Raw genomic sequence first — 18,623 nt, forward strand, 5'->3', positions numbered from 1 at the left:
ATACCTTTACTAGACATTCTTGTTTGGATTCGGATGCTAAATCCTAGTTCACGTCCAGGGGAATCCTCATCAAAGTCATAAGCAACCCTCCCACCTCCCCTGATGGAAACTACTGTAGCTCTCAACAAATGCTGTACTCAGGATTCCTCATTTCCATATTATGACTTGACCTAACAGTCATGGGGCATGATGGTACACCAGGGCTACTGTGAGGTTCGTAAAGGCGCATAGTGGCAGTTTTTCTATGGTAACCTTTGAATGACAGCCTATTTGTGAATAATTTCTCATATTCCCTTTCCTTTTCCCTTTAGATAAAGGTCCGTGGTAAATTTTCTCTAGCCATTTGTTCTTAATGGCACATTTTTCTTCATTGTGCAACTATTTAAAATGAAAACAAAATGTAATGTGGCCATATTTACCCCTCTACAGATGGGGTGTGTGTGTGTGTGTGTGTGTGTGTGTGTGTGTGTGTATATATATATATATATATATATATATATATATATATATATATATATATATATATATATTCATATTCAATGGCATGTGTAGCTGCAGATTCACATGCTATGCATTATTCCGCCATCTTGTGTTGGGCTCTTGGAGTGTTACAAGTTGTTTTTCTTCGAAGAAGTCTTTTCGGAGTCACAGGATCGAGTTACTCCTCCACTCGGTCATACTGCACATGGGCATCGACTCCATTGTTAGATTGTTTTCTTTCCACTGTCTGGTCAGACGTGTTTCCTCTCGCTCCGAGATTTTGAATCGGAAACTGTAGAAAACTCCTTTGATCGTCTGTATTGTTTCGATCGTGTTTCCATCTAGCCTCGAACTGATAGTACCATTGGAATCTAGATTTCACCCTTCTGGGCGCGTGCGCCAGACTCGGGCTGGTTCGGGCCTACCGTGATGGATCGGACTCCATTTCGATTCTGCCCTCGGTGCCACGCAAAGTTTCCCTACACAGACCAACACCTGAGTTGTAATCTGTGTCTTTCTCCAGATCACAAAGGAGAAGATTGTGAGGCCTGTCGATCGTTTCGATCCAAGAAGACCCTGCGTGATTGGAGAGCCAGAAGGTTAGAGATGGTGTCGAAAAATACAGATCATCTTGACGTCATGGAAGAAGAACAGGCACAGACAGCGGTCTCCATCCGAGACACCGACTCCGAACAAGAATCGGAAGAAGATAGGCCTATCGCTGCAGGACAGCTCGTGAGCACGTCTGCCCCAACACCCATAAATAAAAAAACATTGAAGGCCTTGGGTACACCACTGCCAAGGGGCCGTGGTTCGACCCGAAATAAGACGATCGGCGACCGACCTTCGGGTTCGGTGCCGAAAAAGTCCCCTTCTCCGTCGCCATTGGAGTCAGGTAAATCTCTAAAGAGTTCTGCCTCAGACTCGAGTAAGCGTCCTCACTCCTAGAAAGTTGAAGCCTCGACGCCCTGCTTCGGAGCCAAAACAACTGACTCCATTTTCGGGACCGAAAAAGCTTCCTTCTTCTGAAACTAAAAAATCTTATTACACAGAAGAGCAAGGATTTTCGAGCCATCTCAAACAGAGTTCGAAATCACTGCAGGAATCTTGCAGACCTTCTGATTAGGATACTGAGATTCATCCTATCCTGGAGGTTATGGATGAAAGACAATCCAGAATCCACATCCGTAAAGAGACTGGCAGAATTGTTACTGCACCTCCTCTGAAAACCAAAAGGAAGCTGGAACAATTAGACACTGCTCAATCATAAGCAACAATTTATAAGCAGAAAGTGAAGGCCAGTATCTGCCTCTACTTCTCCTCCTCATTCACCACAGCTTTCCTTTTCACCTCCAGCCACTAGCCCGCCACCGTTACCTTCACCAAAGCATTCACAGTACTCACATGGGGATACAGTGGATCCTTGGGATCTCTACAACCCAGATCCTATTCCGGATAATAACCCACATTTATGCCCCTCCAAGCCTTCTCCACCAGAGGACACTACTGCATACACACAGGTTGTTTCCAGGGAAGCTGCTTACCATGGGGTGCTTATGCACACTGAACCCCTAGAAGAGGATTTCCTGTTTACCACTCTAGCCTCCACCCACTGTAGATAACAGTGCCTTCCTACGTTACCTGGAATGGTCAAACATGCAGACCAAATTTTTAGTGAGCCAGTCAAAGCTAGAGTAATTACTCCGCGTACTGACAAAATATACAAACCTGCTACTACAGACCTGGATTACACACACACCAAGTTCCTCCAGATTCATTGATAGTGAGCGCAGCTATAAAGGAGACTAATAGCCAATCCTCAGGGGATGCTCCTCCCACCTGATGAGAAAAGTAGGACATTTGATGCTGCTGGCAAGAGAGTGGCCACACAGGCCGCCAATCAATGACGAATTGCAAATTTGCAAGCACTCCTAGCCAAATACGATAGAGCCCACTGGGATGAGATGCAGATCTCCTACAGCACCTCCCAAAGGAACATCAGAAAAGGGCAGAGCAGATTGTAGAAGAGGGCCAGGCCTTAAGCAATAACCAGATAAGGTCTGCCCTTGATGCTGCGGACACAGCAGCCAGAAGTGTCAATACTGCCATTACTATAAGAAGGCATGCATGACTACGTTCTTCTGGTTTTAAATCAGAAATCCAACAGGCAGTACTTAACATGCCTGTTGACAAAAAAACATTTGTTTGGTCCTGAGGTCGATACAACCATAGAAAAACTGAGGAAGGACTCAGACACTGCCAAAGCAATGGGAGCATTATACACAACACCGTATAGAGGCTCCTTTCGCAGGCAACAATTTAGGGGAGGATTCAAACCACAATCCTCTGAAGCCTCTACCTCCCAGGCAAAGCAGGGACAGCAGCAGCAACAATATCAGAGAGGGGGATTTAGAGGGTACTACAGAGGCCAATATTTTAGAAACAGAGACAAGTTTCAAACCTCTAAGCAAGCCACTACACCATCCAGAGAGTGACTTATTTACCATCCCTCAACCCCACACATCTCCTGTGGGGGGAAGACTACAGTAATTCCACTCTAATTGGCAAAACATCACCACAGACCATTGGGTCTTGTCAATTATCCACAAAGGCTATTGCCTAGAATTGATTTCTACCCCTCCAAACATTCCCCCACGTTACCACAGATTGTCCCCAGAACACAACATTCTATTACAACAAGAGGTACATTCGCTACTACTAAAACAAACAATAGAATTGATCCAACATTCTCAACAAGGAACAGGAGTATACTCACTATACTTCCTTATCCCCAAAAAGGATGACACTCTCAGGCCCATCCTAGATCTCAGATATCTGAATCTATACATCCTGTCACAACACTTTTACATGGTAACTCTGCAGGACATCATTGCACTACTACAAAAACAAGATTACATGACTGCTTTAGACCTCAAAGTTGCATACTTCCATATACCCATCCATCCAGCTCATAGAAAATACCTCAGGCCCGTCATAGCAGGAAAACATTATCAGTTCAAAGTTCTGCCATTCGGCATAACAACAGCTCCAAGAATATTCACAAAATGTCTAGCAGTAGTGGCAGCCTACCTAAGAACGCAACACATTCATATCTTTCCAAATCTAGACAATTGGCTAATAAAACCAAGCAATTTTATACAATGCCAACAGCACACTCAGTACGTAATATAGACCCTACATACACTAGGGTTCACTCTCAATTACCAGAAATCTCACCTTCAACCAGCACAAATACAACCTTACCTAGGTGCTATTTTAAATACGCAAAATACCCTTGCATATCCAAATACACAAAGGATACAGGCTTTCCAAAATCTCATACCACAAATACAGCCAAATCGACAATACACAGTAAAATTTATCATGAGAATTTTAGGAATGATGGCATTTTGCATAGCAATAGTACCGCATGCAAGACTCAATATGAAGCCTTTACAACAATGCCTCTCACAACAATGGTCTCAGGCACAGGGTCAATTGCAAGATCTAGTGTTGGTGGACCGCCAAACGGACATGTCCCTTCAATGGTGGAATTTCAGCAATTTAATGAAGGGGCGGTCATTTCAAGACCCTGTGCCTCAGACCACAATAACAACAGATGCATCAATGATAGGTTGGGGAGCTCATCTCAGCAACCTTACCATTCAAGGGGAATGGGATTCCAAACAAAGAAAGTTTCACATAAACCTTTTAGAATTATTAGCTGTGTTCCTTGTCCTAAATGCATTTCAACCCCTTCTCAAACACAAGAATGTTCTGATAAAAACAGACAATATGACGACCATGTATTAACTGAAGAAACAAGGCGGGACACATTCATCTCACCTGTCCCTTTTAGCCCAGACAATATGGAAATGGGCAATTCACAATCACATTCATCTATTGGCAGAATACATTCCAGGAATGCACAATCAGCTAGCGGATCTCCTAAGCAGGAACCACCAACAGACACACGAATGGGAGATTCACTTTCAGGTACTTCAAAAGTACTTTCAAAAGTGGGGAACACGAGAAATAGACTTATTTGCAACAAGCAAAAACGGTAAATGCCAAAACTTTGCATCCAGACACCCACATCCCCTATCCAAGGGCAATGCTCTATGGATCAGTTGGTCAGGGATATTTGCTTATGCTTTTCCCCCTCTCTCACTCCTTCCCTTTCTGGTCAACAAACTACATCAGACATCTCTCACCATGATACTCATAGCCCCAACGTGAGCACGACAGCATTGGTACACCACACTCCCTCGACCTGTCAGTTGTACCTCACTCCAAACTTCCGAACAGACCGGATTTGTTAAAACAAAAAAAAGGTCAAATCAGATATCCAAACCCCAGTGCTTTCAACTTAGTGATTTGGCTCCTGAAGGCATAGAGTTTAGATGCCTAAAACTTCCATTAGAATGCATGGAAGTGCTCAAGCAGGCATGTAAACCTACCACTAGACAATGTTATGCTAACAGGTGGAAAATATTTGTTTATTACTGTCAATCTAAAAATACTGATCCACTTACAGCATCAATACAAGATATTGTATGCTGTCTACTTCATTTGCAGGAATCAAATTTAGCTTTCTCATCAATTAAAATCCATCTTACTGCAATATCAGCACACTTGGAGACTATTCAACACACCTCTCTATTCAGAGTTCCAGTTATAAAAGCCTTCATGGAAGGATTAAAACGTATTATTCCACCTAGAACGCCACCTGTTCCTACCTGGAAGCTAAATATCGTACTCACCAGACTTATGGGCCCACCTTTTGAACTTATGCATTCTTGTGAGATAACATTTTTGACATGGAAGGTCCTCTTCCTAGTAGCTATTACTTCATTGTGAAGAGTTGGTGAAATACAAGCATTCACTCTTGAGGAACCTTTTTTTCCAAGTGCACAAACATAAAGTTGTACTTAAAACAAATCCCATATTTCTGCCAAAAGTGGGATCGCCTTTTCATATAAACCAAACAGTAGAATTGTCAGTCTTCTTTCCACAGTCAGACTCAGTTGCAGAAAGAGCCCTTCATACTCTTGACCTCAAAAGAGCACTAGTGTACTATATAGATAGAACTAAAAAGTTTAGGAAACCAAAACAACTTTTTGTTGCTTTTCAACAACCACATAAAGGCAATCCTATCTCTAAACGAGGATTAGCAAGGTGGATTGTTAAATGCATACAAACATGTTACATTAAGGCAAAAAGACAACTTTTGACCACACCTAGAGCACATTCCACTAGAAAGAAAGGTGCAACTATGGCATTCTTATGAAACATACCAATGGCAGACATATGTATTTTCAAAGCAACAGGCCAATGTTGGCCAAGCTGTCTCAAGAACATTATTTCAAACAACTTCAACTTCTACAGGCTAGCCACTGCAATTTTTGGGGAGAGTAACTGCTTTGTTGTCTATGCATAGCATGTGTATCTGCAGCTACACATGCCATCAAACGGAAAATGTCACTTCCCAAAAAATAAAATTGTGTTTCCCATGATAAATCCCATAGGCGTTTTGAACACGACTACAGCCCGAAACGCTGAATGGAATCACACCAAATATGTCAGAAAGCTAGATTTTATTCCGCAGATTGTGCTTTTTGTTATTTGGTGTAAATCTGTTCGGTAGTTGTTGAGAAATTTAAGGAAATTGAAATGTGTATATCTAGGGCCGCAGTTCCTCCTCGACGACTTCACAAACAATAACGTGCTTGTGCAGGGAAATGCAAAGCTCTGATTGGCTGCCTCTATTTCATTTAATTCATGTTCGATTAATTAAAATCAATACATGTAAATCAATGCATAGCATTAACACATAAAATAGTTAGTTCAGTCATCGCATATTGATAAATACAGTAATGTTAAGAACAACAATTTAGCGCTTCAAGGGGCTAATCGTTCCTCAGACTAAAAAAAGGAAGAAGTCAACATCACATTCTTTAAAAATACCTATTAAAAGAGTGTCAGCCCACTGGGCAAAGGTACCTGAGCAAACTATACACATGTGTGATCCTTAAAGTTAGTAGAACTGGTTAGCAGCACATCTAACATGAGATTGTCAGATTAAGGACTAACATTAGCAGTTTTAAGGAGTGGTTGTTGGATAATGTGCATAATTTTCCCTAGTCTGGCTAGGGAACTGGGGGATATTTCCGTAAAGCACAGGTCTGAAGCCACCCTACAGTGCCATACACACGTAGAGCAAAACAGAGAAAGAAGCTGGTGACCTCTCACCTTGGCAACATTGGGACAGCAGCACAACAGGTGATACCATGATTTGTCATGATAATTACATAATTTTAATTACATAATTTGCATGCGACTGTCTCCCCTCCACAAGCCCAGCTTGCATTAAAATCCACAATTGGTAGAGAGGTTGTTAACCACATGTAAAGGATTTTAATACTGGTCTGGGCTGAGAGAGTTTGGTAAAGACAAAGCTGTGCTTTCCCCAAGGAGTAGGATGCATCCAATGCCTTGTTCAGAGTGCTGGGATGAAGACCTTCACGATCCCGCTCAAATGAGACAGTTTTTGCCTGCTTATTCCCAACACGTTTCCAGACTGAATAAGTAATTTCTTGAGCATGCAGCATGTTGGCCTTAATCTTCAAACAGCCGCAACCCTTAACCAACCGAGCTTACCATGGGGAGCACTGCTTCTCAAAAATATTAAGGTGGTGTTTGAGTGTGGACTCTGGGGCTCTTCGGACCCTCAGATAATACTTTATAATGTCCCCAGACATGCGGGGTCAGGACACCCCAGACTCAGCTCCAATATCAGCCTAGCTCTTCTGGCTTGCTGTGGACAAACTGAACTTTCTTGTACGCTTTGCTCTGGGAGCCCGTTGAAAGGTTGTCAAGGGCCCCCAGGAAGGCCAAGTGGCTGTAATTGAGAGCTGTAATCAGCCTAGCTTTTAACACAGTAAGCATGGGCTCAGTAGTAGTGCTGTACAAATGAATGCTTAGACTCTTCAGTGAATTGATGACACTGAGAGCTTTAAGTTTAAGATGCCTTAGATGAACCACTTGTGTGGGCCTTTCAGAAAACCAAACTCCGAGATAGTTGTAGGCAGAGGCTGTCAATCTGTAGACCTCCCAGCTACCAATGTGGTTGTTTTTTATGAGGGTACTTGCCCAATACAGTGATCTTTGTTTTACTCTGATTCACCTGCAGATTGTTCACTTTGGTCATAACTCTGTAGAGGCCTCTGCAGCCCGGCTTTAGTGTGGTCTATAATTACAGTGTCCTCTGCATACTGCAGGATGGGCAAGTGCACTCATCCCAGCTTTGGAGTTACTAAGGTGGCTCCTTCCAGAGCACCGCCCAAGTCGGCTGTATAAAGATTGAAAAGTATGGGAATGAGTACTCCACCCTGTTTGAGCCCATTGCAGGTTGATACTCTGGCGGTGACTCTGTTGGGGCTTGTCTTTACCCAGACCCATGTCCTCTGATGTAAGAACATAATCATCTTAAAGGAGGTGGGGTGGAATTCCCCAGGCGATTAGCTCCCCCAAAGCCTGCCACGATCCACTCTTTTAAGGGCTGTGCTGTGGTCCTAACTCCTTGAGAGGCCAATGCCATGAAGTTGATTGGCTACCAAAACGTCAACCAGGAAGTGTTAGCAGTCATCTTGGGACTTGGCTTCAGCCAAGTCCCACAAGAAAATGTGAAAAAAAGAAAGAAAAGGGGGCAGGGTAGGAATACCCTGACCCCCCCCAAGCCTTTGTCTTGGGATCCCAGAGGGACCCCAGCAGGGCAGAAAAGCATTTCTTTTTTTAACAAATTTACTGCAAATTCAAGACATTTGCAGGAATAAAAAATAAATAAAAAAAATAAGCCTGGGCTTCGGTGCTTGTTTTAATTGTAGCCCCCGGGTGGGCCAGGTCCCAGAGGCATTGTTTAAAAAAGGAGGGGGTGCATGGGCCCCCGTCCTTAGGCTCTTAGAGCCACAGGGATCACCTCCTCCTCGGGGCTTTATTAAAAAAAAAAAAAAATGTAGGGTGTGCACGAGATCCCCACTCATGAGGCTCTATAAGCCCCAGGGGCCACCACCTCCCAGGGGCCTAGTTGAAAATGGAGCAGGGGTGGCACATAGACCACCCCCCTTCCCCTGGGATCACCACCTCCTCAGGGCTGTCTTTTGTTTTCTTTTTCTCCTTAAAAAAAACTCCTCCTGGGCTGTTCTTGGCCCCGGGGACCACCATCTACCCAGTGCAGCCTGTGCAAATAGGAGGGGACCACGCTGCCCCCTCTTGGAGCCATACGTGTCCCTGGGGACCGCCACCCCCCAGGGTCAGCTCCTGGCACAGTGGCAGGGAAGCGACTTATATTTACCCTAGGGCATGAGCTATAGTTACTTGAGCTAACCATAACTGCTGAATTACCATAGTTTTATGTGAGTAAATTCAGATCCTAACTATAACGTCCCTGTAACCTTATTTGTTTTTAAAATAAATATCTGTGTGTGTGTGTGTGTGTATGTGTATATATATATATATATATATATATATATATATATATATATATTTATTTACACACACATTGCGGTTACTTGATTAGGGGGGAAGGGCTTTGCCCCGCTCCAATTCCTACCTTAATTGCGACCTGGTATGTTTATTTCAGTAATGTTTCATTCAATAAATATTTAAAAAGCGTGACCCTCGCTCTGCTTGTGGGTCAAGCAAAACCAAGCACTTTCAATAGGCACATGTGTTACAGCGCTTGTGCTGCTGTTGCAGGATTTATAGGGCTTACCTGATTTCAGCCCTAGCCTCCGGCAGCCTACAACACTGTAAGGCACTGCCTCCAATTACGTACTGCAGCCTCTCATTGAAAACAGCCTGGGTGCTGTAAGCGTAAGCCCTGGGTTTCCATGGCTGTGTATCAATCAGTGAGGATGCACTGTGTACTATTGCACCCCACCCATTTCCTAACTCGTCACAGCGTGGGGTGGGAACAAGCCTTCATGGCCCCACCCCATTTTGACAGGAGCTGGGAAAGGTTTGAGGTGTACAGGAGGCTGGCTGTCCACCATTTGATCTGCAGCACACGTGCCTCATGGTAATAGCAAGCAGGAGACGTGATGTTATACAAGGACAGCATCCAGTTAGTCTTTCAGCCAAGTGTTGTCACTCAGAGATTTGGAAGTAGGGGTTCTAGAGCACGTTTTTAATGGGCTGCGTGATTCTTGTGCTAAGCACTGGCAAAAATAGAAAAATAGACCTTAAAATGTGCCTCTACCAGGACCGTATTTCTTATTATCCACTCAGAAATCTAAACGCACCAAACTATGTCACTCAGTTAAAAAAAAAAACAGTGTATGCCTGTCTGATTTCTGCCAGTATACCTTCCTCAACATGCGCTTAAATAGGTGAAAGGGATAGCAAGATATTTATTTTTGGTAACTCACCCCAAGCCGGGCATTCTTTAATAGTTTTTTGGTTTCTACCTGCAAGTTTTAGTGCTTTGTGAACTGCGAGAGTACTCCCAACTTTTTAACTCCACTGCAAAAATATGTGCCTTCTTTCATGCACGCTGTTGAATAACTAAGGTGCATGATGTTTCTTCTTGCAGCAGATAATAGACATTTTGCGTCATACCTAGTGTTCCTTGCATTTGTGATTTAATCAGTCACATTGACTGGGCCCAAGTTAATTTTAATCTTAAACATGTTTCTTTGGTGCATCTCGGATATCTTGTGTGGTGTCTGTTTCAGTTGTAAAAAGTGTGAAGGCCCACTCCTCTCTTTGCTGCTGACTTAAAACATCAGAGGGCAGGCACTTTGAGTGCTTTTATGTAAAAACAAAATTAAATAAATGTGCTGTGGTTTCATCAGAAGTCGTGTAGACTTTTGATCCCTATTCATGTCTGTGTGACACTTCATAAATAACTTAATGTTATGGTGAGTTACAATGATGCTGTGAGCAGATGTAACATCCATCATATGCCCTTGACGTCTGCAATTTGCAAATCTGAATGGTTTGAAGAAGTTGACATTGCACCCCCTGCCCTTCTCCCTCCTGATGGAGTTAAGGGATATGCTCCTCTGTCCCTCCCAGGACTCTCTATGCACTTTGGCAGTATTAGTGGGGATGCATAGCTGTTTTTCAATTGCCACCTTCTGATGAGGCTGAGAATGATGTGACAGTGCAGCGAGGGTTAGGGAGGAAACAAGGATAATCTGTTGTACCAAAAAAGAGCTGTACGGCTTTAAATCTGGATTGTGCTGCACATTGTGCACCATCCCAGATTCCATCAGCAAGCAGCCATGATTAACTGACAAAGGGTAGAAAACTGTTTAAGGGTTTTAAGGCCCATGCCCGAGTAGCTCATCCAGTTACGTTTTTAATGCTTGCATTCTTCAATTTGTAGTCCCATAGTTTAGTCTGTTGTAGAAGTGGAACTACAAGTTCCAGAATGGAAAGCAAAATCTTTGCCTGGCTGAGCTACTCATGCATGAACCTGGGATAGTTTAGAGCTCTGTGTAGAGGACTGAACAGACAAGGGCAAAGTGAGAGCAATATGGGGAGGTAGAGCTTAATTAGAGATTGGAGAAATAGTGGTGAGCCGAGCTTGCTAAATACCACATATCCAATGATTTCTGTAAACCAAATACTCACAGGTCTGACGAGCAGCATACCAAATGTGTCTGCTGTAAGTGATTGCTTCAGGTGAATGCCTCAAAACAGGTCATTCAGCATGCACAGCTCTTAAAGTGCTTTGCATCTAGCTTTCATTTGAATTTTGCCATACCCAGTACAAGAATCTGAAAAATTGGGTAATTTTTTGGCTTTGATTTCCGACCCTGAAATTAATGGGGAGACCTTTGTTGTTGTGGTGGCCCTTGACCCTGCCTGAATACCAAGGCTGTAGCAATGCCTTGAAAGGGCAAAACTGTTGAGGATACTTCCTTGTAGATGTGAAAATACCAATGGAGCGTGCTGCATCTCTACTCTTTTCAAAGAAATCAAGGGTGGAGTTGGCCTTGTCGTCAAAGAGGTGAGACCAATCATAAGGCATAGCCATAGTTGCATCTGAATGTCAGCGGAGAAGCCAGTGGATCTCATCGATGTGTGGCATTGTAGCACAACGCTAGTGTCAACTGCTCTGCCTATTCAGTCTGTCATGTCCAGGCATGATCTCAGTGGCCTCAGGCTGGCCATCCTGGATGGTCTGCGCTAAATTGGGGTGAAATTTCTCAAGGACTGCAGACCAGATCTCTGACACAGAGTCCCATAATGAATGGGAATACCTTCCCAGTAAGCAGCTGGTGTTGTCTGACCTGAGGGTGTGTTTATATGAAGAAAACATCCTCTTCCCAAATGCGTTAGGTCTTTTCAGATTTGTCTGGGGGATGAAGTAGTGGGACTCTAAGAAGTAGAGTGTTATAAGGAAAGCAGGGTCACCCAGAACTAAGCCTGTGTCTTAGTCCTCCCATCTGATGACCATAGTGTAAAAGCAGACACTTTAATGGGAGGACAAGACAGAGGGGAGATACTCTTGGTGTTGGGAAGTGTTCATTGCACTAGCCTCTTCCAGGTCCAGAAAAAGTGTTGTCGTCATACTGTGGGGTGAATTCATACACACTCATCGCCAACATTTTGGTTGGCTCTGGTCTGATTCTAATAGTTTTTGGAGCACTTAAGTGTGGCCCCCAGGCAATGGTAGTGTCTTATTAGAGGCGGAATGCATGGGGCCAGACATGTAGGAACAGAACTCAAGCTCTTCTTCAACTAAGGTCGAAATGGATTTGGTTAATTGTCTCACTGCACTATGAATTTTTCCGTCTTTGGTGGGGCAGGAACCTTTGGGGATCAGAGTGCCCGGTGTGGAGTTAGCTCCGGAAGGCACAAATTTCACCAAAGGCAGACCTATTGGATTTAACCTGACTGGAGGCCTTTATCAATCCATGGGGCCTGAAGGCATGCCAGAGTGAGTTGGTACAGTGCTGAAGATGTGTAGCATGGCTTTTTTGAACAGCACAATCTATTGTGGCGTCACTGATGGACAAGGAAGTTCGAGGTGCATTGCAATCATCTACGTAATCTGCTCTTGAGTCGGCAACAAAAGCAGCTAGACTGAGGGGCAGATTGAAACCCTCGCAGCTTGATGGAGAGTGGGGAGGCTGGAAAAGGGCTCACTTTGACTTCCTGTATGTGTTTTTTAACTCGACATACCTGAAGACTTGAAACTCGACTAAAACATATCACACAGTCGGCCCGGGGGATAGGTCGGAGCCTGTGGCTATGAGCAGGAATGGGCTTGTAGAACCTGAATGCAGTTTTCCTTCCCTTATCCAGCAGTTCTGGTTACAGATCTAATAGTGGTAGGGGCTCTCTTGTGCAGGTCAGAAGATTCACCATTCCTATCAACTTAGGCAGTGTCCATACCTACAGATTCAGTTGGTCTGGCTGGAGGTGTCAGCTTTTGGTGTCTTCTGGCTGGATTCTGCACTCAGGTATTTGACATATCTCTCTACACAGCTCTGACAGCCATCACACAGCTGTGAAACTGGTAGGTGGTGCTTAGATTGGCATGCTGTCTCTTCAGTACATGCCCACTCTTCCCTCTCTACCACTCTTCCCTTTCTCCCACCTTTGAAATAACACTTGAACCAGCTTACTCCAGAGTATGAGAAAGATATAAAAGCACTTACCATACTCAAATATAAGCTGTCATCTGTAGTCAGTGATTCATCAGTTAACTGCTAGTGAATAAACCCAAATAACGTGAATGGGCTACTTTTGTAATGTTGGTGCACTGTTAAGTATTAAAATACAGCAAGTATTCCTAGCCTGCTGACAGAGTATACATTTAAGACAAGGAAATATTTATAAAACTTGAAAACTGGAGCACTATAGTAAGGTCAAGCATCTTATTCTTCCCCTCCACAACAGATATCTGTTATGATTTGCAAAGATGTATTTATGTTGTTTGACACATGATTGTACCATGCCTTCAGTGTTATGTTGAATAACTATTATGCCACGTTTGTTTTACGTATTGTTCAGTCTCCATTCTTTATCCCCAATGAGTCAACAATTAAGAAATAATGTTTTTTCAGTTTTTGTTGGGATTGTTTTTCTAAATAGCAATGTAAAAAGCACATTTAGGCATAACCTCTGAGCAAGTATCATCCATCCTGCAGATTTTCCACCCACTGATAAATGTATTAGTAAAATGTGCATCTGAAGGTGTCGTATAACAGAAAATATTTGAAATGATGTAAAACATTTCACTGTAGATGTTCTTTACTTTGTTAGCCCCCTTAGAAAAGAAACCTCAGCGACGATCAAACAGAACACGCTCTGACTCTGAGAAGTCAGTTGATGCTGCAGCAAAGAAAAAAATGAGAAAAGACCAGGTAGGTTATCTCCTAATAATTTTGTGTGAATGTCACAGCAGTTAGTATCTGTAAGTGAATTTAACTGTTTCTAGAGTGCCAGATTTCAAATGCAATGATAACCATACTGCCTCAAACTATGTTTCTGCATCTGGACATGAGCTTGTTGGCAAAAACAATTTTTGCTCTTAATCACATTCACTCTTAATCGTATTCACCATAACTTTTCTAAAGACCTTTTCATTGTGACTTAAGATGCTTTCTACTGCAAGGAATTTGTTATGATTGTACCTTATGTATTTATTGTTTCTTATCTCTGCATTGAATGTTGACTTTTGTAGGGCTGGTACTTTAATGAGCCCTTCAATTTTCATCCTCGAGCCTTACATTCTGCTTCTGTTGAAATTTTAAGTAGCTACAGCTTCCTTTGTTTTTCCATGTTTTTCAAAAGAGAATGCCCATCTGGTTTCCACATGGTCAGCTTCCTCACAGCCGTCCACTCCATCTCTAAAGAAAAAGGAGATTTGTCATTGCTCTTCTTCTTCTGAGCTTTCAACATTGAGAAAACCATCACTAAATATTCTGTCAACACTACCATCGACAATAGTGTCAATGATGGCTACCACATCCACTATTACTACCACCTTTTTGCCGAGACTGGCATAGTCAGTGACATCGTCGACGACTGCTATTCCGACACCCATTTCCTTAACTAAGGTATGTGGCTCTAGACTTCCAGAGAATATGATATTAACATTGCCACCATTCAGGAAGAAACTTCATTCAGTGAAGCACCCACAAAGAGACCCGTCAACGAGGTCTCCTCCACCATCATAACTCAGCCGCCGATGAACCCACTGTCGACTACTCCACCGTCGACTACACCATTGTTGACAACACCGTTGACGACAGCACTGTGCATAAGAGAATTAATAACGCCACTGTACACTATGGCCACCTCTGCCTTAGGGTCAAGTGATCCTAAAACTACTATTCTGATCACTAAGGTAACAAAAACTACTGTACATCCTGAAGAAACTTCTCCAGGCAAAGATTAATCACTGCTGCCCAGACACCCCTTGGACTGGGAGGAATCTGAAGATGAAGGGCCTTTTGGGAGCACCCACCGTCCATCAGAACTGCACGTCAAATATCAGGATGACGACGAGTATGACCACCAGGACTATGAATCATACTATACCCCTCATGGGAAACTATGAACCTTACGAATATTCCCAACCAGGACATAATACTGTGCAGATGCCTACGTCCCTTTTTGAAGATCTTCAAGCTGTGCTTCTAGTCTACAGGCGAAGGTCTCTGGACTCTATCCCGGACGAGCCAAAGATGCCTCCGTCACCCCAGCTCACCTCTCCGGCCACACAGAGGAACATACCTCCTCCTCCAGCAACGCCTATGATGACATCAGCCTCTTACAGCTGTGCCTCCCAGAGAGGATGAAATCTTCTTGGACGACGAGGGGGAAGAGAGAGAGCGAGAGAGAGATCATTATTCCCCAAAATGCTCATGACAAATGGGATGACTATTTAGCCCCTACAACATATCCTCCACCTTCTCACCCACCAGACTCTCCCCCTGAGGATATTTGTCGGGGGGGGGAAGGGTTTCACAATCTGATGATATGGCTGCAATGCGTTCTCACCTGCCAGCTTCTGTCTCTGAAATTGATTGTTTTCTCCATGACTTTAAAAGGGAGACCAGAAAGTCTGTAGGAGCTATCCCCATAATTGACTATATATGGAGAGAGGGGATTAAGAGCATGAAAAATCCGACCAGTACCACCTCGTCAGGATAAAATATACAAAGCTACATAGGGTTACCCAGCTTGCTTAATCGGCCGTCCAAAACCAGATTCTGGTGTATCCCAAGCTGCCCAATGGAGCTTCAAGAACCCTTTCATGCCCATTTCTGCTCCACCAGACAAGGAAGGCAGATGCTTAGACAATGCGGGAAAGAGGTTCTCCATTATGTCAGCAATCACTGTCCGTGCAGCCAATACCCTAGCAATTCTAGGGCGCTATGACCACCAGACGTGGTTGGATGTTAGCAGCCTCATCAACCTCATCCTCAAGGATAAACGACCTGAGGCAAAAAAGATATTACCGGAGGGCGAGCGTACCTCTTCAGAAATCATTGATTGCGCCTTATAAAGCGCCTCCACAGGTATTCGCCAGTTAGCCGGTGCAGCGGTTTTGCACCATCAAGGCTGACTTAAGGCCACATCATTTCGACCAGAGTTCCAATCCAAAATTCTTGATATGGCCTACGATGGCTAAACATTATTTGGCAAGCGCATAGATGACGCATTATTAGCTATTAGGAGGGACAAATACACTGCCAGATTGCTAGGCGCTCTTCAGTATGATAGATTGCCCTTTTGAGGGGCCAGAGGGAGAGTTTTCCTTTATCTAGAGGTGGTTACCACAGAAGCAGATGCATGTCAGTTTCTTGGAATTAAAAGCAATATTCCTCATACTCCAGGCTTTTCTCCCACGGATATAAAGCTTCTCTGTGCTGGTCCACACAGACAACGTGACCAGCATGCATTACATAAAGAAGCAGAGAGGAACATGATCTCTCTCTCCTTTTCTCAAGAAGCGCAAGCTCTTTGGGATTGGCTCATAATACACAAGATTGTCCTGAGGGCCTAACATGTGTCTGGTTTGAACAATACTCTTGCATACACACTTAGCAGGACAGAGGACAGTTGTCACAAATGAGAACTAGATCTACAAGAGGTGGACAAAATCATTTCACACTGGGGCAGACTGGTGCTGGAACTCTGTGATGAACAAGAATGCCAAATGCCAGTTCTAAGCCAGTTGGTACCCACTCCTTTGGTTGTGGGGGAATTCCATTTGCATATGCTCCCCCCCCCTCCCATTGCTTCCCAGAATTCTCAGAAAGGTGAAAACAGAGCGTTGACGACTCATCCTATTAGCTCCCAGGTGGCCTAAACCGCATTGGTTTGCAGAGCTGATTCTATTATCTGTAACCAACCCACTCCAGCTTCCGAGGGAATGAACAATCTTAACAAGGAACCAGGGCCAAATCTTACACCCGGAGCCAGACTCTCTCCAGTTGCATGCTTGCCTCCTGAGTTCCTTGAGTTCCAGAACATGAACATTGATCAGGAATGCAAGGTGATACTGTCCAGAGCATGGGCCGAAAGTACAAACAAGACTCTCAGGCTGAAGTGGAAAAGGTTCTGTGCTTGGTGCAAGCAAAACAATTTGCACCTATTCAAGGCCCCTCCTGAACAGACTATACGGTATCTACTCTCTCACTAGCCAAATCTGGCCTTGTCCATTACTCAGTTAAAATTCACCTTTCGGCAATTACAAGATACAGGGGTTCCTCACAAGTTGCTTCTCTCTGTTCCTCAGGACTCCTCAAGCAGTTTATGAAAGGCTTGTTCAGAAACTTCCCTCCTGTGCGAGTACCTCCCCGTTGTGGCATCTCAACATCGTTCTCTCCCAATTAATGAAATCCCCATTCAAACCAATTCATAAGGCTGAACTGAAGTTTCTTACGTGGCATGGAAAGTCATGACTTTACTCACATTCACCAGAAGAGTCGGCGATATACAGGCCTTTACAATTCAAGAGCCTTTCCTGTATTTCACAGATTAATTTGCCCTTCTCAAAACAAATCCCAGATACATCCCAAAAGTTCCTTCACATTTTCATTTTAATAAACCTATCATACTGCAAACATTTTTTTCCAAACCCTTCTACACCAGCTGAAAGAACTCTTCACACATTAGACATCAAGCGATGTCTAAAGTTCTACCTCTACCACACTAAAAAGTCTCAGCGGGTCAACTACTAGTCTCTTACAGTCAAGGGTGTGAAGGGACTACAGTAACAAAGATCACAGTAGCACGATTGATCTCAACGACCATTTAGTTTGGCCACTCTAAAGCTGGCAGACAGCTGGCCAGACCGCCTAAAGCACACTCCACTAGAGCAGTGTCTACCTCAGCTGCTCTTCCCAGGCATATCACAGGATAGGATATGCTGAGCTGCAGCATAGAAAACTGCTCATTCTTTTATGCAGCACTTTTGCCTTGAGTCACCACAGTGTAGTAATTCAGCCATAGGACATGCTGTACTGCGCCATGTATTTCATTAAGGTGAATCTCTTTCTACGCACTAATGTATGTTTTCATGCTGTTTAATGCTTGTTTTACTTATGTTCTTCATCCATGTATACACGCACGAACGTTTATAATTTTGAAAGTATTTCCACTCAGGTTGAGGATGATATTTTCTGTCTTGCTTATACATATGGAATATACCTCTGAAATTGATTATTATGAATTTTATTTTCCTTGGCCCACCATCCACTAAGGGGCGTGACAGTTGCCTGTTGTACGTCTTGCTATTCAGATTCAAGCATGTGAATCTATGAAAGATCCAAAACTGGATAAGAAAATGTTACTTACCTGTAACTGCAGTAATCCAGTATTTTTCAAAGACATGAACACGCCCAGTATCGCCACTCAGGCAAGGTTTAAATAGAAATAGATTAACAGGAGTGAATTATTTACTGCTTTTAACCTTTCCGTGGAACAACAGACAATGGCTAAAAAAGGAAGCTAGTTTCACCATGCTTCATGTAGAGAAGTTAGACAATTTTCCCTTCACGGTAGCAGAGAGTCCTTCAACTATTTGGCTCTTACAAGGCATAATTAATTTACCCATTTCGGCCTTTCGTTTCTCAAGCTGCCTGAAACATCTTGCAGTGGGAAGGTACGAG

General features: G+C 43.5%; 1 protein-coding gene across 4 annotated transcripts in view; it reads left to right on the top strand.

Annotated features, from left to right (window-relative positions):
* The window catches only part of NSD3 (nuclear receptor binding SET domain protein 3), a 1,432,226-nt gene that overhangs the window by 400,341 nt on the left and 1,013,262 nt on the right, over nt 1–18,623 (top strand). For all 4 annotated transcript variants that reach the window (XM_069214018.1, XM_069214019.1, XM_069214020.1 and 1 more), the window contains exon 7: nt 13,762–13,862. In XM_069214018.1, the coding sequence (XP_069070119.1) occupies nt 13,762–13,862 (101 nt within the window). The remainder of the gene's footprint in view (nt 1–13,761; nt 13,863–18,623) is intronic.

Source organism: Pleurodeles waltl, chromosome 11 (genome assembly GCF_031143425.1).
Source record: "Pleurodeles waltl isolate 20211129_DDA chromosome 11, aPleWal1.hap1.20221129, whole genome shotgun sequence".
NCBI lineage: Eukaryota > Metazoa > Chordata > Amphibia > Caudata > Salamandridae > Pleurodeles > Pleurodeles waltl.